At 54.1% G+C, this 20640-nt stretch overlaps 1 protein-coding gene across 2 annotated transcripts in view; it reads left to right on the forward strand.

The window, feature by feature from the left end:
- Nucleotides 1-19265, forward strand: part of LOC117653265 (alpha-2C adrenergic receptor) — a 178495-nt gene extending 159230 nt beyond the window's left edge. Inside the window, exons 2-4 of one of the 2 annotated variants that reach the window (XM_034398834.1) lie at nt 11852-12072; nt 12482-12698; nt 14330-19265. In XM_034398834.1, the coding sequence (XP_034254725.1) occupies nt 11852-12072; nt 12482-12698; nt 14330-15025 (1134 nt within the window). In that variant the 3' untranslated portion in view covers nt 15026-19265. The remainder of the gene's footprint in view (nt 1-11851; nt 12073-12481; nt 12699-14329) is intronic. The other variant, XM_034398835.1, reaches the window with a different exon arrangement.
- Nucleotides 19266-20640: the final 1375 nt, after the last annotated feature.

Raw genomic sequence — 20640 nt, forward strand, 5'->3', positions numbered from 1 at the left:
GATACGCGTCCCGCCCGCCCCCCGGGGGGCTGCTGCGCCGCTGGTCGCGCGGCTAGCTTGTTCACTGTAAGAGCATTCCGCGCGAAAGAAGAACATCCCGGCGATCGCATTTCCCCAAATCACACCGCCAGCAAGCCAGCGCGTTGCGGCGCGGTGGCAACAAAGTTGGGTGGAGAGAGACAGATGGAGTATGGAAGGGGGAGGGGGCTGACTTATGGGTGTCCCCGCGGCCGGGCGGCCGGCGTGTGAGGGGGACGCCGGGGCCCAGGGCTGCCCAGGGCAGGGCTGGTCGGCCAGGCCCAGCCGGCCAGGCCCAGCCGGCCAGGCGGCTAGCCCAGGCGAAGCCCAGGCCCGGGGCTTACCCGAGCGACGCCTTACACAGAATGTCCCCCCAGTGGAAATAAATGTTATATGATGTCCATGCCCCTTAAGCACTTCTGGGAGCGGTCGAAGGAGACTCGCGCTGGCCTGGCCGGCCTGGCCTGGCAACGCCCCACCCCGCCCCGCCCCGCCCCGCCCCGCCCCGCAGCCCGTGACGCGGTGGGAACATGTGTAACCGCCCGGAGCGAGGCTCGCAGCGCCAGCAGCCCTCGCGCGCCTCGCACTCACACCCACGCAGCGCGCCGCCACCGCCTCGGGGAAAAAGCATCCAGCCGCTTTAGTCCCTCCAGGCAGCGTTGCGCCGCCTGCACTGTAAAGCAATGCGAGGCAGTGCGAAGCGCCAGCGCGGGGAAGCACGGCCCAGCGCTGCAGGGCCATTAGAGAGAACGCTCAGGTGGCGCACCACACCGCGGCACCGACGCGTCTCTCTCTCTCTCCCCTCCCCTCCCTCCCTCCCTCCCCCTCCCCTCTCTCTCTCTCTCTCTCTCTCTCTCTCTCACCCACACACGACCTGGCGGTGCCATAAATCGCGCGGGATTATTTGAATGGAACACGCGCGCATTCTTCTCTGTCGTAATTACCGCACGCATCCCGATGAGCGTCCCCGGCGTCCCCGGCCTCCGGTCGCGACGCGGCTTTTAATGCCGCAAACTACCGCCGCGATGTCGCCGTCCGCAAAGCGCGTCGAGCGGCGTCGAGGTCGGCGGGCGGAAGCGCGGGCGGGGCGGGGCGGGGCGGGGCGGGGCGGGCGAGGCGGGGCGGGGCGGAAATGGTTGTGACTGTGTCATTCCGAGCTTCCGGTCCGGCGGAGAGGCGCGGAGGCGAGGCAGAGAAAGAGCGCACCAGGAATGGCCGCGGCCCCGCGGCCTCGCGTGGCGGGCCCCGTCGTCGCCGTCGTCCGCCGTCGACAATGCTAATGGATTTTCGTCAGCCATTCAAAAAGTCGCGCCAAATAATTCCCCAGGACGCCGTCCTTCCCCTTCGGCGTGTAATTTTCGGCCATCTTTCTTTCACGTCGTTGGAAAAGGACAGAGAGACATACAGAGCGAGAGAGAGAGCTAGGAGGGAGATACTCTACAAACTCAAGTGTCGACATAGTACACTCCACCTGGGGTCAACCTAGCATGTACACTCCACCTGGAGTCAACCTGGCATGTACACTCCACGCTGGAGCAGGCTTGCCAAGTACACGCCAGGTGGCGTTTACCTGCAAGTACACTGTGGCCCTGCTTTACATGCAGAAGGTAGGGGACTTCAGCAACAGTGTACATGCCAGGTTGACGCCAGGTGGAGTGTTCATGCCAGGTTGACGCCAGGTGGAGTGTACATGCCAGGTTGACTCCAGGTGGAGTGTACATGCCAGGTTGACGCCAGGTGGAGTGTACATGACAGGTTGACGCCAGGTGGAGTGTTCATGCCAGGTTGACGCCAGGTGGAGTGCTCATGCCAGGTTGACTCCAGGTGGAGTGTGTCGACACTTGAGTTCGTAGAGTAGGGAGGGTGCGTCGCGGCCCGTCGGCGGGGTGACGCTCGACGACTTGTCTTCCTCCCCATCCGAAAACTATTTCTGGGCGACGGCTCATTTAATGGCGGCGAAAGACAAACTAAGGCAAAAACTGGGCACGGCCCTCTCGTCGGCGAGGCCGGCCAAGACACGACACGCACCCCTCGTCGTTCGTTTCCCCCTCTTTTTTTTCAGCCCCAGGTGAGGCCCTTCCATCCTCCTCCGGTCTCCCCCTCTCCGAACCGCCACCCCACTCATTGCCTCTCTTAGGGCGAGCTCCGCCGCCGCCTTGGTGTTTCCAGGGCCGGTAATTTTCCGGGGCAAATTGCGGTAAAATCGTAACTCACGGCAAATTTACCCGGAGCCCTTGTTAGCAGTGCCAGCGCAGCGGCGCGGCGGCGCGCGGTACCTTTCCGGTGACGGTGCTCCTCGGGGAGCCCAAGACGCCCGAGACGGCCGAGGCCGCGGCGGCGCGGCGGTCGGTAAGCCTAAGCTCAGAGAGCACGGAGGCTGACTCGAGGCTGCCGTAGTCACGCTGGACTTGCTCCTCGAGCTGCTTTGCGAGTTGATTTGAGGACCGGGGCCGGTCTCTGGTGACGCCGTGGTGCGGCGGCGAGGCGTTCTCGGGCGTGGCGGGGGGGGGTGGGGGGGGGCGGGGCGGGGCGGGGGGGGGCGGGGTGGAGGGGGGGGCGGGGTGGGGGGGGTGGGGCGGGGGGGGCGGGGGGGGGGGGGGGGGGGGGGGGGGCGGGGCGGGGGGGGGGGGGGGGGGGGGGCGGGGGGGGCGGGGCGGGGCCGGATTTGGAAACGCCGTGTCGGCGTTCCGCTGCCCCGTCTCCCCTTCCGGCCTGAGATGCCACCGCCACAATCTTATTACGCTCGCCGCACCCACCTGCCAGCTGCCCGCCGGTCTGTCTGTCTGTCTGTCTGTCCGTCCGCTGGCCTCGAGCAGATGGTCCTCATTACGATCGCTATGCAGGGCCACGCACTTGTCGCGCTCCTCGGACACTCCCCCCACCCCTCCCCCGCGCGGCGCACTGCCTTCTGGGAAATAAATTTGGTTCCTCGACGGTGTCGCGCGGCGGCGGAGTGACGCACTTGTGGGACGGCACGAGAATGAGACGGCGCGCGGCGACGCGCGGTGCGGGCATTATTCATAGGGGGATGCTTTATGCGGCGTTAAAAATGCACGCAATACGCGACTGATGAGGCGGGGCGGGGCGGGGCGGGGCGCGGACGGGGTCGTCCCGGAGATGGTCATTTAGTTTGTCAACACGGCGACGCAAAAAGAGTGCGCGCTCCTCGAGGGAAACTCATTGCGGCGCTGCGCTGTGCTGCGCTGTGCTGCGCGGTGCGGCCGGAAGGGCCATCGCAGAGCCGGCGCGTTTACAGCGTACCCGCCTCGCCAGCCTCGCCCCGTTATCCCTTCGAAAAGCGCGCGATATTTATGTAAAAATAAACGGACGGCGCGGAGGGACGCGCGTCTAACAGTGGGAGCGTCGTCGTCGTTCGCCGCACGGGGAGTTGTTCTTTTCTCCTACCTAAATGTTCGCCTACCTGTCTATTTCGCCTACCTATATTTCGCCTACCTAATAAAAATATTGAATAAAAATATTCAATAAAATATTGCTATTTTTCGCCTACCTATAGTTTGCCTACCTAATAAAAAAATTAAATAAAAATATTCAACAAAAAAACGAAAAAATCGGCGGCAAAAAGTGGCAATACGAAAGTCTCAAGGAGACCGCCGATCAGCTTCGGTGTTCTTAGGGGAAACCCGGGGCCCTTCATCCGACGCTCCCTGCCGCGCAATTCGACAGATTAGTGGGTTCGTATTGGGCTGGCCCACCCGAAGTGCGCGCGGTTCTGTGGTACAGTGAGAGTCCAGATTCAGAGGCCTTACCTCAGAGGGGTCACATTGGGTATTTGAACCCGCGACCCCGAGCGCCGAGTCTAGTCAACTCCTCTACCCTGACCGCTCAGCCACCGAACCAGCTTGTCGGCGGCGATGTTGCAACTCCTCTTGAGCTGCCGTTCGAGAAATCTGGTCCCGAAAAAATGGTACTTTGAGCGGTCTCGAACCCGGGACCTGCTGCTTCCCACATCATGCTCTTTAAACCCCTGAGCCACCGGGACGCCATGGCACCCGCCCTGCCTGCGCTGGTACTCAATCTTCTCTGGATATACCTCCCCAAGCAATTGGTCGCCGAAAAAATTGGTATATACCCGGGCCCGAACCCGGGACCTGCCACTTCAAACGTGCTCGTAACCGCTGAGCCACCGGGACGCCATGGCACCCGCCTTGCCAGCGCTGGTACCTAATCCTCTCCGAATAAACCTCGTCAAGAAGTCGGTTGCCTCTGCCGAAAAATATAGTCATGGTACTAGTCTCGAAACCCCAGACCTGCCAGTCAGGGAAAGCAGCACTCTAACCACTGCGCTACTTGGCTGCTACGCACAGCGCTCACCCCATCGCCGAAGTTATTATTTGTCCAGAATCAAGCAAGATGGGTGGTATTGAAGTTTGGCGCTAGGATAGTGGCGTGCATAGCAACCCGGTAGCGCCGTGGTTAGAGTGCTGCGTTCCTGACTGGCAGGTCTCGGGTTCGAGGCTAGTGCCTTGAGCAAATTTTTCGGCAGAGGCAACCGACTTCTTTACGAGGTCTATCCAGAGAGGAATAAGTACCAGCGTGGCAAGGCGGGTGCTATGGCGTCCCGGTGGCTCAGCGGTTAAGAGCATGATGTGGGAAGCGGCAGGTCCCCGGGGTTTGGGACCGGTAGTATTTACAATTTTTTTGGCGACCAATTGCTTGGGGAGGTATATCCAGAGAAGATGAGTACCAGCGCAGGCAGGGCGGGTGCCATGGCGTCCCGGTGGCCAGTGGTTTAAAAGCATGATGTGAGAAGCAGCAGGTCCCGGGTTCGGGACCGGTAGTATACACAATTTTTTCGGCGACCCAAATTTCTTGGGGACGTATATCCAGCGAAGATTGAGTACCAGCGCAGGGGGCGGGTGCCATGGCGTCCCGGTGGCTCAGTGGTTTAAAAGCATGATGTGGGAAGCAGCAGGTCCCGGGTTCGAGACCGCTCAAAGTACCATTTTTCGGGACCAGATTTCTCGAACGGCAGCTCAAGAGGAGTTGCGACATCGCCGCCGACAAGCTGGTTCGGTGGCTGAGCGGTCAGGGTAGAGGAGTTGACTAGACTCGGCGCTCGGGGTCGCGGGTTCAAATACCCAATGTGACCCCTCTGAGGTAAGGCCTCTGAATCTGGACTCTCACTGTACCACAGAAACCGCGCGCACATCGGGTGGGCCAGCCCAATACGAACCCACTAATCTGTCGAATTGCGCGGCAGGGAGCGTCGGATGAAGGCCCGGTTCCCATAAGAACACCGAAGCTGATCGGCGGGTCTCCTTGAGACTTTCGTATTGCCACTTTTTGCCGCCGATTTTTTCGTTTTTTTGTTGAATATTTTTATTTAATTTTTTATTAGGTAGGCGAACTATAGGTAGGCGAAAAATGGCAATATTTTATTGAATATTTTTATTCAATATTTTTATTAGGTAGGCGAAATATAGGTAGGCGAAATAGACAGGTAGGCGAACATTTAGGTAGGAGAAATGATATAGACTCGCCGCACGCCGCAGACTTGGCTGGGTTCCCCGCGCTTTAAAGTATTACTCCTTTCTCGAGGCGGAAAAAGTGGCTCGCCGTCGTACCATCGTACCCGCGGCGCATTATGAAGCCGCCGAGGAGCGCCCCGAGGCCGTGTGGGAGATGAGCTCTCTCTCTCTCTCTCTCTCTCCTCTCTCTCTCTCTCTCTCTCTCTCTCTCTCTCTCTCTCTCTCTCTCTCTCTCTCTCTCTCTCTCTCTCTCTCTCTTTTCCCCCACCGCCATATTGACGTGGAAGTTGTCCGCCGTGTCGCGCCGTATTGAACAGCCTCCATCCGGTGAGCGTCGTCCGCGCGTCGGCAGCGTTGGCAGCGAGGAGATTAATTATTAAGCCCGCTGCATGTCTCCGGCAAGATTGCCCATCCGGAGCCTTGCATGGATTATTCAGGTGTAGACGCGCGCACCCCTTGACGACCTTGACGAGGAACCCATCTTGTCACTCCGTCCACACATCCACCGGGTAGACGCTCCATCGGGCGCACTCCAGCTGGAGCCACCCCGCCCCACCCCGCCCCACCCCCGCCCCGCCCCACCCCGCCCCGCCCCGCCGCGGCCCCGAGCACCAGCTGCTGTGCCCTGAGGTGCGCCAAAGTTCCTTTCCGAGGCCTTGAAAACTGTATTTATCGTCGCCTGCACTTGGTAAGAGTTAAAGTTCCTTTGAGAAGAGACTGCGAGTTTTCATGGTTTCGCGCGACACTATGAGGGAAAATTAGAGGCCCGCGCCGGCGGGGTCCGCGCACTCGGCGAAGAAGCCAAGCAGGCCAAGGAGGCCAAGAAGGTCGAGGACCCGGAAACGAAAGACTTTGTTCGATGGGAGGAATTCGATATAGCTGCAATCTAAAATCCGGTGTACTCACAACGAAAAGCTAGGAGCCATTTACGAAGACTTTTACGAGTACAACAACAAAGCTGGGGTTTGTTGTCGCCGTACAAGTCGAGGGTGCGGATTCTCGATTGAGCTCTCGAGAGCTTCCGACCAAAATGCAGCTTCAGAGTCGATCGCCACAACAAAGTCTTTTCCTCCGTCAAGAAGGTCGAGAAGGCCGTGGTGGCGGGTTGTTCATTTCTCCTACCTAAATGTTCGCCTACCTGTCTATTTCGCCTACCTATATTTCGCCTACCTAATAAAAATATTGAATAAAAATGTTCAATAAAATATTGCCATTTTTCGCCTACCTATAGTTCGCCTTCCTAATAAAAAAATTAAATAAAAATATTCAACAAAAAAACGAAAAAATCGGCATACGGTTTTTTGTTTGCCGTATACGGCTTTTGGTCTCCCCTCACCCGGGTTTTTTGATTTGCCGCATACGGTTTTTTTTTGCCATATACGGCTTTTGGTCTGCCTCATACGGTTTTTGATTTGCCGCATAGGGTTTTTTTGTTTGCCTTATACGGCTTTTGGTCTGCCTCATAGGGTTTTTTGATTTGCCGCATAGGGTTTTTTGTTTGCCGTATACGGCTTTGGTCTGCCTCATACGGTTTTTGATTTGCCGCATACGGTTTTTTGTTTGCCAAAACGGCTTTTGGTCTGCCTCATACGGTTTTTGATTTGCCGCATACGGTTTTTTGTTTGCCATATACGGCTTTTGGTCTGCCCATACGGTTTTTGATTTCCCGCATAGGGTTTTTTTTGTTTGCCATTACGGCTTTTGGTCTGCCTCATACGGTTTTTGATTTGCCGCATACGGTTTTTTGTTTGCCATATACGGCTTTTGGTCTGCCTCATACGGTTTTTGATTTGCCCATAGGTTTTTTGTTTGCCATATACGGCTTTTGGTCTGCCTCATAGGGTTTTTTGATTTGCCGCATACGGATTTTTGTTTGCCATATACGGCTTTTGGTCTGCCTCATACGGTTTTTGATTTGCCGCATAGGGTTTTTTTGTTTGCCATATACGGCTTTTGGTCTGCCTCATACGGTTTTTAAATTTGCCGCAAAAGGTTTTTTCGTTTGCCATATATGGCTTTTGGTCTGCCTCATAGGGTTTTTTGATTTGCCGCATACGGTTTTTTGTTTGCCATATAGGCTTTTGGTCTCCCTCATGGGGTTTTTTGATTTGCCGCATAGGGTTTTTTGTTTGCCATATACGGCTTTTGGTCTGCCTCATACGGTTTTTGATTTGCCGCATACGGTTTTTTGTTTGCCATATACGGCTTTTGGTCTGCCTCATACGGTTTTTGATTTGCCGCATACGGTTTTTTGTTTGCCATATACGGCTTTTGGTCTGCCTCATAGGGTTTTTGATTTGCCGCATAGGGTTTTTTTGTTTGCCATATACGGCTTTTGGTCTGCCTCATACGGTTTTTGATTTGCCGCATAGGGTTTTTTGTTTGCCATTACGGCTTTTGGGGGCCTTTTACGGTTTTTGATTTGCCGCATAGGGTTTTTTTGTTTGCCATATACGGCTTTGGTCTGCCTCATAGGGTTTTTTGATTTGCCGCATACGGTTTTTGTTTGCCATATACGGTTTTTGGTCTGCCTCATACGGTTTTTGATTTGCCGCATACGGTTTTTTGTTTCCCAAATACGGCTTTTGGTCTGCCTCATAGGGTTTTTTTGATTTGCCGCATAGGGTTTTTTTGTTTGCCATATACGGCTTTTGGTCTGCCTCATACGGTTTTTGATTTGCCGCATAGGGTTTTTTTGTTTGCCATATACGGCTTTTGGTCTGCCTCATACGGTTTTTGATTTGCCGCATACGGTTTTTTGTTTGCCATATACGGCTTTTGGTCTGCCTCATACGGTTTTTGATTTGCCGCATACGGCTTTTGGTCTGCCTCATACGGTTTTTGATTTGCCGCATACGGTTTTTTGTGTTCGTTTACGGCTTTTGGTCTGCATCTCATTCAACGAACGTTAATGAAAGCAGATGATACTCGATTAGGGTTTTTCTTATAGGGGATAGAATGCGGGCTCATTTCAAAGATAGTTTTTAAAAATTGTGTATGAAACAAAATACATAGACCCGAGTGAGCCGGGCCGAAATGAAAAGGGATTGTTGCGCAATATACTCCGCGCCGTGGCAGGCGGGGAGGGATTGTCAATGCAAGGAGGGGTGCCATTGTTTACGCCCGGTGCCGCTGGCGCTGTACCGAGGAGGGGTTGTCGAATTCCGCGCAGGCTGCGCCTCATTGCCAGCCAGCCAGCCAGCCACAGCACCAGCCCCCCCCGGCCGCCAGCCCCTATTATATTGTTAGGATACGCGCTTGGTTTCTGGACTCGAGAGTAAAAGCACGCTGACACCTTCATTTGTGTATAGTAGTTTTAAGTTTTTTCAAGTGTGAAGGTATCATCTGCTAAAAATCGGCGGCAAAAAGTGGCAATACGAAAGTCTCAAGGAGACCCGCCGATCAGCTTCGGTGTTCTTATGGGAACCGGGCCTTCATCCGACGCTCCCTGCCGCGCAATTCGACAGATTAGTGGGTTCGTATTAGGCTGGCCCACCCGGGAAATGCGCGCGGTTTCTGTGGTACAGTGAGAGTCCAGATTTAGAGGCCTTACCTCAGAGGGGTCACATTGGGTATTTGAAAACCCCCGACCCCCAGTGCCGAGTCTAGTCAACTCCTCTACCCTGACCGCTCAGCCACCGAACCAGCTTGTCCCGGGGGCGATGTCGCAACTCCTCTTGAGCTGCCGTTCGAGAAATCTGGTCCCGAAAAAAAGGTACTTTTGGGGGGTCTCGAACCCGGGACCTGCTGCTTCCCACATCATGCTCTCAACCACTGAGCCACCGGGACGCCATGGCACCCGCCCTGCCCGCGCTGGTACTCAATCTTCTCTGGATATACCTCCCCAAGCAATTTGGGCGCCGAAAAATTGTGTGTACTACCGGTCCCGAACCCGGGACCTGCTGCTTCCCACATCATGCTCTTAACCACTGAGCCACCGGGGCGCCATGGCACCTGCCCTGCCTGCGCTGGTACTCAATCTTCTCTGGATATACCTCCCCCAAACAATTGGTCGCCGAAAAAATTGTGTATACTACCGGTCCCGAACCCGGGACCTGCCGCTTCCCACATCATGCTCTTAACCGCTGAGCCACCGGGACGCCATGACACCCGCCCTGCCAGCGCTGGTACTCAATCCTCTCCGAATAAACCTCGTCAAGAAGTCGGTTGCCTCTGCCGAAAAATATGGTCATGGTACTAGTCTCGAACCCGAGACCTGCCAGTCAGGAACGCAGCACTCTAACCACTGCGCTACTTGGTTGCTACGCACAACGCTCACCCCATCGCCGAAGTTATTATTTGTCCAGCATCAAGCAAGATGGGTGGCTATTGAAGTTTGGCGCTAGGTTAGTGGCGTGCATACCAACCTGGTAGCGCCGTGGTTAGGGGCTGCGTTCCTGACTGGCAGGTCTCGGATTCGAGGCTAGTGCCATGAGCATATTTTTTGCCGGGGCAACCCACTTCTTGACGAGGTCTATCCAGAGAGGAATAAGTACCAGCGCTGGCAAGGCGGGTGCCATGGCGTCCCGGTGGCTCAGCGGTTAAGAGCATGATGTGGGAAGCGGCAGGTCCCGGGTTCGGGACCGGTAGTATACACATTTTTTTTGGCGACCAATTGCTTGGGGGGGTATATCCAGAGAAGGTTGAGTACCAGCGCAGGCAGGGCGGGTGCTATGGCGTCCCGGTGGCTCAGCGGGTTTCGAGCACGTTGTGGGAAGTGGCAGGTCCCGGGTTCGGGACCGGTAGTATACACAATTTTTTCGGCGACCAATTGCTTGGGGAGGGATATCCAGAGAAGATTGAGTACCAGCGCAGGCAGGGCGGGTGCCATGGCGTCCCGGTGGCTCAGTGGTTAAGAGCATGATGTGGGAAGCAGCAGGTCCCGGGTTCGAGACCGCCAAAGTACCTTTTTTTCGGGACCAGATTTCTCGAACGGCAGCTCAAGAGGATTGCGACATCGCCGCCGACAAGCTGGTTCGGTGGCTGAGCGGTCAGGGTGGGGGTTGACTAGACTCGGCACTCGGGGTCGCGGGTTCAAATCCCCAATGTGACCCCTCTGAGGTAAGGCCTCTGAATCTGGACTCTCACTGTACCACAGAAACCGCGCGCACTTCGGGTGGGCCACCCAATACGAACCCACTAATCTGTCGAATTGCGCGGCAGGGAGCGTCGGATAAAGGGCCCCGGTTCCCATAAGAACACCGAAGCTGATCGGGGGGTCTCCTTGAGACTTTCGTATTGCCACTTTTTGCCGCCGTTTTTTTCGTTTTTTTGTTGAATATTTTTTTTTAATTTTTTTTTTGGGTAGGCGAACTATAGGTAGGCGAAAAATGGCAATATTTTATTGAATTTTTTATTCAATATTTTTATTAGGTAGGCGAAATATAGGTAGGCGAAATAGACAGGTAGGCGAACATTTAGGTAGGAGAAATGATATAGACTCCCGTGGTGGGCGGACACCGTGGCGCGGCGGCGGGGTTAGCGTCTCCATTGCAGCGTTGCATGCCGCTTCTCAATGGCTAAGCCTCCGTTCGGGCATGGCGGCGTGATGCGTAAGCCCCTCCGCGAGTTATTTCCGCTCCGAGAAGTTGGCAAGACTGCGGGTGGGGCGCGCTGGCGCGCTAGGCGTGCAGGGCCGGGACGGCCGTGCCGCGATTCCATGGCTGCATGGTCTGCCCCCGCCGCCGGCCGCCCCGCCCAAACTTTGATCGCCGCGCTGCTGTTGTGTCGGCCTGTCGGCCCGACTCGGCCGCGCTGCGCACATGGCCGCCTCTATTTCCCTTTCAGTTGGCCGGCCGAACAGCGCTTTCTGTCTCACTCGCACTCGCGGCGCCTCGCGTGGCGGTGCGAGGGAGACAGCAGAGAGCTCTGCTCGGTATCCACGCCCCGGAGCGCCACGCAGTGTGCGGTTGAGATAGGCGCGAAGTCGCTTGGCCGGCGCGGCACGGACCAAAGCCATCGTCTGTTGAGACGAATCGAAGCCCCGCCGGCCCCTCGCGCCCTCGCCCCACCTCATTGGGTCGGTAAAGACCCCGCCTCGCCGTGCCTTGCCTGCAGCCAGCCGCGCTGCCAGCCGGATTATTCAGATGTCTTAAGTGAAGAAAGTTGTAATTGCCTATTTAGCTCAAAAACAAGGTAATTGCCTATTTGGCCGAAAAACACGGTAAATGCGCCCTCCTCGTGGCGTGGGCTTCAAAGCGGCCGGGCGGCGCGGCGGCGCGGTACACTGGAACGATGTGCGCTTCCTGCCGGCATCGCGGCCGGGCGGAAACGCGCCCCGCAAATTGAAAAGTCGGAGGGAAAACTGCGACGCTCACGCCGGGAAACGCCTTTCTCTGTTGCAGCTGAGCGAGGACATCGGCTACGTCATGTACTCGGCGCTCGGCTCCTTCTTCATCCCGTCGTGCATCATGGTGTTCGTGTACATCCGGATCTACTACGCGGCCAAGGCGCGGGCGCGGAGAGGCATCCGGAAGACGCAGCAGAACCAGAAGAACAGCAGGCAGCAGGACCACCACCACTCGCCCCGGCAGGCCAACTCCGACAAGCAGGTGACCAGCTTCAGGTGAGCGGCAAATGAATTGCACACATTGCACGCGCACTCTGCAAACTCAACAGTGTGCTCAGCACACTCTGTTCAGCGTGTTCTCACAAGTACACTCCGACAAGAGCGTACTCAGATGAGTACACTATGACGAGAGTGTGCTTAGATGAGTACACTCCAACGAGAGTGTGCTAACGAGAGTGTGCTCGGATCCTGGAAATACATGCAATTGAGTACACGCTCGTGGGAGTGTGCTTGTGAGCACACGCTGAAGAAAGTGTACTCGTCAGTACACGCTAACGAGAGTGTACTCGTGAGTATACGCTAAAGAGAGTGTACTGAGTACACTGTTGAGTTTGCTGAGCAGTGCGCACACCCCTTAGCGAACCCCGGCCAGACTTGTTGATTTTGAGACACGCCTTCACTGAAGGTTCTTCTGTTGCAGCACGTCCCCGGCGAGGGCCGGGGGCCCTGGCGCTGGGTCCAACGGAGGCGGCCCGGGGGCGGGGGGCTCCGGGGGCGGCCCAGGGGGTGGTCCTGGCTGTATTCAAACTTCGGTTACTGTGGAGACGCCCCCCGTGATACCCAACATCACCTGCGACTTCGCCAGCGACATCAGTACTAGTGACAACGCCGAACAGTCCCAGGTGAGCGCGGCTTTCCTCCTTGATTAAAGTCCCGTCGGGACAGAGTGGCCCGCCTCGCCTCGGGCCGTCTGGGGCCGTCTGCCCGCGGCGGCTGCCCTGGCTGCCCGGCGCGGAGTGAGTGGGTGCTTTCAAATGCAGATCGACGCGTTTTCGTAATTCGCCTCTTTTGTCTCATTGGCGCCGGGCAAGCTTCTTTAAGGGAACGGCCCGAGTGCGCCATCAACTTGCTAGTTAAAATGAACCCCACAAAACTTTTCCTTCCCCTCTCTTTTTCCCCCTTCCTCTTCTCGCCTTTTTTTTGTAGGTCTGCCCTGCTTTTTCTTTACTCCTTAGTGCGTTGCCCAAAAATGCGCAAAAGGAAAGGAATCCTCGGGATCCTTTTAAGCGCTCCCCGGAGCAGGATTACCCTCGACGCTCGAATGGATGCGAGGAAGAAGCGCGAGAAAAAAAAAAGAAAAAAAGGATGGAAAAAACACGCGTGGCTTGCACTGGATTTACTCTCATTTGTAACAACGCGTGCCACCGGATTGCGTGGTTCTGCGCGCGGGCGGCACTGGCCCTGCGAGTGCGAGAGAGAGGCATGCCTACGGAGCGGAGCCATGGCGGAGCCGCAAATCCCGGCGTGACACAGTGGGCCAGAAGACCAGCGGAGGCGGCCAAAACTCTAGACGCGTTTTGAGCTCCAGAGTCGCTAAATGGGACTCGAATCGAACGTGTGACCCCACCAATGGATTCCTCGTTCGGAGCGCAATCCATTGATGGGGTCACACGTTCGGTTCGAGTCCCCTTAACGACGTACTTGCTCCATAAGAACCCATGTAAGTGGGTACGGAAATAAAGTACGGAACGTTCCGTAGTTGGCAAGTACGGACGGTCCAGGCAAATGATTGACCAGACATGTTCCGTACTTTTTCCGTACTTTTTTCTCACAGTGCAGATACTGCTTTTGAGGCAACACTGTTTGGGCGGGCTGCAAGTATCAGTTTTTTATTTTAGTTAGAAGGTTTTTGTTTTGTCCCACGAAGGTCGCACTCATGCATAGATTCTTATCAACTACACTTCATTCTGTTTTGCCCCTGGGCCTAAAACAAGTTTATTCAGTCTTTTTATTATTTTGCTTTGTTTTGTTGGGGAGTTTAACCCTTGGTTTAACCATTTGTGTTGGTTTTAAGGGAGCGGGAGCGCCTGTGGAGCCGAGGGTAGGCCAGCCCGCTCAACCCGGCCGTGGCGGCGTTGCCTACCCTCCGTTCCGCAGGCGCTCTGCAGCCCGCCGCACAGTGGGCCAGAAGCCGGTGGAGGCGGCCAAAACTCTAGACGCGTTTTGAGCTCCAGAGTCGCTAAATGGGACTCGAACCGAACGTATGCCCCAGCAATGGATTCCTCGTTCGGAGAGCAATCCATTGGTGAGGTCACACGTTCGGTTTGAGTCTCATGTAGCGACTCTGGAGCTCGAAACGCGTCTAGAGTTTTGGCCGCCTCCACAGGATTCTGGCCCACTGTGCGCCGCCGGGGAAGCAGTGGGTGGCAGTGTAGTGGCTCTGCGTGGCGCCGCCTTGCTGTGCGTGGGCCTTTTGGGCCCTTTGACCGAGGACCAAGGACGAGGCCTGACCCGCGTGCTCTCTGCGTTGCAGGATGCCTCCGGGCCGTACCTGGAGGCGCCCAAGGACACGCTCAAGGTGGTGGGCTCGGGGCCGCGGCCCACGCTGCTCACGCCCACCACGCCCGCCGCGCCGGCCGCCGGCATGCAGCACCGGGGCTCCGTCATGTCCGTGAACGGGGAGCTGGCGCAGCAGGCCGCGGCCATGCAGCGCATGCGCCAGCCCTCCGTGGGCATCGACACGGACATGGTGAGCGAGTTCGACCCGTCGTCGTCCGACTCGGGCGTGGTGAGCCGGTGCGCGGTGGTGAAGCCGCTCAAGCTGCGCCTGTGCCAGCCCATCTTCGGGCGCCGCACCACGTCCAAGACCAAGAGGGAGATCATCGACATGGGCCGGATGCCGGGCGGCCAGCAGGCCGTCGTGGAGGTGGTGCAGTCGCCACGGCCGTCCAAGCGTGACCCGGAGCGGGAGAAGCGGCGGCTGGCGCGCAAGAAGGAGAAGCGAGCCACGCTCATCCTGGGGCTCATCATGGGCTCCTTCATCGCCTGCTGGCTCCCCTTCTTCACGCTCTACATCCTCACGCCGCTCTGCTCCTTCTGCAACATCCCGGACAAGGCGTTCGCCATCGCCTTCTGGCTCGGCTACATGAACTCGGTGCTCAACCCCGTCATCTACACCGTCTTCAACAAGGACTTCCGGCGCGCCTTCCGCCGCATCCTGTTCAAATGATGTTTGGAGCCGCTTTGCTGCTGCGGCGTGCTGCCCGCTCGCACCGACCACGACCGGTGATATCCGCAGTCCGGGCCCCGGGCCCACGCCAGGACGCACGCTAACGCCAGGGTCCGGCCAGCGCCCTCCACCGCCTTCTAGTCCTTCTAGGCCGCCAACCCCCGCACTGGCCCCGCCTCACGCCGCGCCGTGTTGTGCGTTTTTTTTTCGGTCCTTCTCTTCTTTTCTCGTTTTATTTTTTGTAAATTCACACACTGTAAGCGGCGGGGCGTGCGGCGGGTACACTGCGGCGGCACGGGAGGGACGGCGTGGCCCCGGTGCGGCCACCGAGTGCGACACAGTGCACCGGCCTGGCCAGCCTCTCGAGTGATTGGACCTGGCAGAGTTGCCAAGCGGCGTGCAAGTGAACAGAAGGAAAGCGGCTTCCACTCTCTTCGACATTCAACGCTTAGAAAAAAATACTTCGGACCTCTACAACAATTTTCATAGCGTAGAATTTATCAGTCTAGATATAAGAATTTTGTTATTAACAAATAATACTGCCTGACTTCCCGTAAATTCGTTGTTTTCTCTACTTTTCATTGTGTTGGTCATTCCAAGCGAGGACGGAGAAATGAGTTTTTGTGTGACCATACAGCGTGACTGAGGCTTTAAATCAAATCACATCATGTAGCTTTTTAAGGATAATGTTTTATGGAGTGTTCGCCGTTCTGCAAAGAAGGCAGGCCTCTGATAAAGTCAATAAACGTGACAAAAACAGTGATAAGATTTTTTTATATTCGTTTAAATTATTCGTTTTGGTACAGTTTGACACGCACTCGGTCACACGTGTGCGCTGCCCGTATGTGCCACATCGTGTGGTTTTCGCTGAATTCTATCCGTGAATGACTAACACCTAGAGCACCCGATCTAATTTTAACTAATTAACATGCCGTTTCCCTGTTTTAAGGAGGAACTAATGTTTGCGTGTTTTCAGGCTATCTTATAAGCAATAACTGTGAAACAACATATCTGAAATGTGTTTTCACGCAAAGTAGTCGGCGCTTTTTGGATTTGGAGAGCTGCAATCGACTTCAAGGACCGCCGGGTAACAGTGCGGTGGTATCTCCTCCGGCGGGACATCTTGTCTTCTGCACAAAGCGAACTATTTCTGCAAATAACATGTTTTCGAGCTGTTTATACTCCCATAGGCGTTACTAAATTCAACATCTGGGGCTTAGGACCACAGTTGTAAGCTACTTTTTGGTTAGGTGTAGAAGCGGAGACGAATGCTGCTGTATGCGCTCTAGCCGGCGGTCCTTTTCTGACCATCCGAGTGGGTAAAACAAAGTTGTCAATAGGTTTTAAAACCTAAGCCAGACATGAACACAGCAGCTTTTTATCGGCGTGTTATGTTGATATAGACGGCACATTGACTTTCTAACCAAGTATAATTTTAAACTAATATATGTATTTTATATGGTACCGTAAGTGGCTTTCAATTTGGTGCCATGTTCTTAATCAACATTTTTATCAACCTCAAATTTTCAATTACATTTGTTAAACTGTGATAATTTTTTTGAGAATTACTTAATGATATGTTCATAATATATTCATATTAACACTTACTTCTCCTGCATAGCTGTATTTACCAGTAGAACGTGAAGAATTGCTTTGTTATGATTTGCCAGGCAGTTTTACTTTTTCTTCCTTTTCTAGACCTCAGTATGCGTTTTCGTGACGAGGATGTAAGCTCTGGTTGGCGTTAACCATTCGTTACAAAAAAATTATTATTATTATTATAAATATTACGAGTTCCAAAGTTCCTATTAAATACCTCGGCAATGCGCAGCCATAAATGGGAAGGTGTTCACTAATTGCCGTCTCAAATATTTTTAATGCAATCGCACCCTTCGGTAAGGCTAGCATTAGAGTGACGCGCACAAAATTTGGTCGATCCTCAAGTTTAGATCTTCATTGATCAAAGTCATTTTATTCTTTTGCTTTAGCACTGCTCAGTTTATTAAAGAGACCAAAAATATATTTCATCTTCGCTCAAGCTTACTATAAGTAGCACGAAAAGAGTGTCACATCTATGATAAATACACTTTTTCATAGATTCATGAGGTCTCACTTAGGTAATGATGCAGGAGTGTTCTTATACGAGCTGTACCTGTCGACACACTTCCTTAATAGTTTACACTGGCTAGAACAGACTAGGATACTAGAGCTGTAGATATTTTCTTTTTCTAGGTACTTTTTATTTAGTGCGGACTTGGCCTGCTTACCAGTCTGCCGGTTTATGACCATATTGTAGGCATCAATCTTTATTGTCAAAGGTTTGCAACGAACCCAATGGTGCTAAAATCGTAGCTGTAAATATCGTATAATATTAATCTAATTTGTAACTTTCTGTAAATATTGTACATAAAAGCGAAAACGCCAAAGAATCGTAACAACAATTTTGTAGATTCTAACTATGGATATAATTGGAGTTGAAAGGAAACTTCAGTGGACAGCTTTATACGCAGCCAAACTGTCTGCAAGACAATAACTATTTTGTGTTCCAGTTTGTTTGTTTTTCGTGCATCTACTTCTAATTGATATAATTTAGGTTGTGGTCACGTTGCCGGGGAGTAGAATCGCCGTATCGTATCCTAATAACTTTTTGAGATACGCTTGTCGCGGAACCATCTTGTGATCATACTTAAAATATAGAAGACTGTCCCTCTAACTATATTTTTTCCTGCTCACAATGTTTAACACTACGTTTAAAATATGGATATCTTTTATCATTGTTTAATTGCTTCCAGCTTTTTTCGATATTCCGTCCGATCACGGACGCCTTCTTTCTGAAACTAAAGAGGTTTTCACAATAATATCTTAGAAACGGCATTCTAAGCCTCGAAAAGGCGACTCGGAAGACGTCAGCACCACTTGTTGACCTCCCCCGTTCCGCAGCATTTCCTTCTAATTCCTTTCGACCTTGTTCACTGCCCTCTCCTGTTACCTCCACTCCACCAGACCGCGGCCCATGCACTGCACGCGGTGTGGGAAAGGCGCTCTTGACGGAATGGCTGGTCTGGAAATCCGTGTAATCGATTTACTTAGGATGGTGAACGTTTGAATTCGTCCTTTGGCTTGTGTTTGAGCGGAAAGACCTGGCCCGTGTGCGCGGCGAGGCGGTGCGGTCCGCGATGCGGCCTGTGCCGCCTTTGCCCTTGGCGTGTCGGCGCGTTAGCGGCCGCCCTGTCGGCTCACTGATTTTGGAGAGCGGTGCGAAGCCTCGAAACGATTGTTTGTTTTGTTTTGCGTTGTTTTGTATGAAAGTTGCGATTTGTTTGTTGCCACCAGTCGTCTTCTGACTGCCGGGCCGAGGGCTCTGAGCCCCACGCCTCGTCTCGGCTCTCCGGAGACACGAAGCAGAGCCTGTCTGAGGTGCCTCTGGGGACCAACGCAATCACACACGTGTGAATTGCTCTCTGAAACCTGCTTTGGTGTGCAACTGGTTTGTACACGGCCAATTGAGATACTTTAAGAAGCAAATATATTTTATTTTTATGAAAAGGATGATAACACTCAGGCACCCCAGCTGTGTAGTGGCATGGACGGATGGCGTCTGGTTGCTGTCGTACATTGTAAGTTGGTGGGGATTGTAATATATTGTTTACTGGTTGTAAATGACTTTGCAAATTCTAATCGGCGCTGTAACCCTAAATGCCAAACTTTATTTATAATGCGTAAGTTCTCGTCGTTTGGAAACGAAAACTTTCCATTTTATCAAAATGAGTACGAGTATTAGTCTTAATTGCAGTGGTTGTTGAACTTTATAGAGTCTATTACTGCACATTCTCAATAGCGGAAAGAAATGGAAAAGTAAACAACTCTTGCCTGTCTAGAGTTTCATAGCAATGGGAAATATGTTCTTGTCAATAGACTTTCAATTTGAAAATTGTTGCCGTGTAAATAACACAAAAAACTTGTATAAATTATAAATAAACATAAGAATGCTGTGTCTATGTACATTTATGGGAAGAAGAATTTGTTACAGGGAGTGGTTTTACTGTATACATATATATAAGCGATAATGTCTTCATAGCCTGTTCTCTAATAATTGTAATATGTATTGTTCCCTGTACATAGAAAAATGTAACCATTACTTGAGAAATTATGTCTGTTGATTATAAAATTCCTCTACCATTATGAAGGGTGATTGAAACTCGGGCATATATTAACAATAATATATTTCTGTTTCATTCGACGCTTCTCTTCTTACTTTTTTGTCTTCCTTTCCCATAAGTACGAACTAACGCGCGTCTGGCTTGAGCCGATCTCCGGACAAATCCCACCGGGAGGAGTCGCGAAGCATTTAAATATTCAAATTTGATTGCGAGGACAAAGTGAGATCGTCAAGTTGGCACAACTTTGGCAGCGCGCTCCACTAAGTTTACCTTTTAAGGCGCACGCACCGACAGAATGTGTGAGACGCTGCATATTCATCAGTTTCGAGTTGCCCTCCCGGAGTCGCGGAGGCTGACACGCTGCGCACGCAGCATTGAGACAACGACACAAGGCGTCGCCGCGCCGCCAGCGCCACTCCGACAACGGCTAAAAACGGAACAAAAAGAAGAAGGGAGCCACACGCGTGTCGCGACGCGCTGAGAAATGGGCCGAATATGTAAATCGGCCGCGCAAGTTTTTGTGTGGTGTGAGGTCCAGCAGTATAGTTGGGGCCAGCGAGACGTCCCCCGATAAATCAATCAGTGAAGCGGCGGAGGGGAGGGGAGGTTCAATTACTCAGCATGAAAACGACGAGCAACACGGCGGAGCTTCGGGACAAGGCGACGGAGGGGAGGGGGCGGCCTCGGGTTGACGCTCCGAAGGGACTGAAGGGACTGGCGGCTCGAGGGCATGCATGCACAATGGGACGCGGGCCTGGGCCGACGGGCCGCCCGGCCAGGCCGCTGTCCATCCAGTGTGTGTGATGCCGCCCCGCCGGCCCGGGCCGAGGCCCAGGCCCGGGCCCAGGCATTATGCGCCGAGTTTCTCAACCCCTTCACGCACACAGACACAAACCGGGTGGACACGTTGCTTTGCCGCCATTCCGAGGGAAAACAAGTTGGAATTCGGTGAGTACACTGCACTCCAGTTCAACTTTCCGCGGGGAGTTTGTTCCGGGGGTTGTTTTTTTTTCAGACAGTCGTTACTGAGTAAACCAACCGCGCTAGTCGTCCCCGGTACGCCCTTGCGTGCGTCGCGCGGCCGCGCCTCAGCTGACGTGACGAGGAATTTATTGCCGCTGGATTCGCAAAGCACGGCAGCCAACAGCAGGCAGCCAACGAAAGACAGGCCAGCCAGCCGCCCCAGGGCCGCCAGGGCCGCCAGGGCCCCAGACGCGCCGCCCCGCGCGAGGGCCGCGCCCTCCCCGGCGAGCCAGGCAAGCCAGCCGAGCGGCAGAGTCCGGCTCAGACTGCATCGACCTGGCTGGATTCGACAGCCGCTCTGTGGAGCATGCTCGGCGGTGCTAGCAGGGCTATAGTCGATCCAGTATAGGAGGAGTATGCATAAACAATGCACGCGCGACGCAAAGCCCCTTTGATGGAGATTTAGTGGGCCGTGTTGCCCGTCCGATCGAG

Source organism: Thrips palmi, unplaced genomic scaffold (genome assembly GCF_012932325.1).
Source record: "Thrips palmi isolate BJ-2018 unplaced genomic scaffold, TpBJ-2018v1 HiC_scaffold_8, whole genome shotgun sequence".
NCBI lineage: Eukaryota > Metazoa > Arthropoda > Insecta > Thysanoptera > Thripidae > Thrips > Thrips palmi.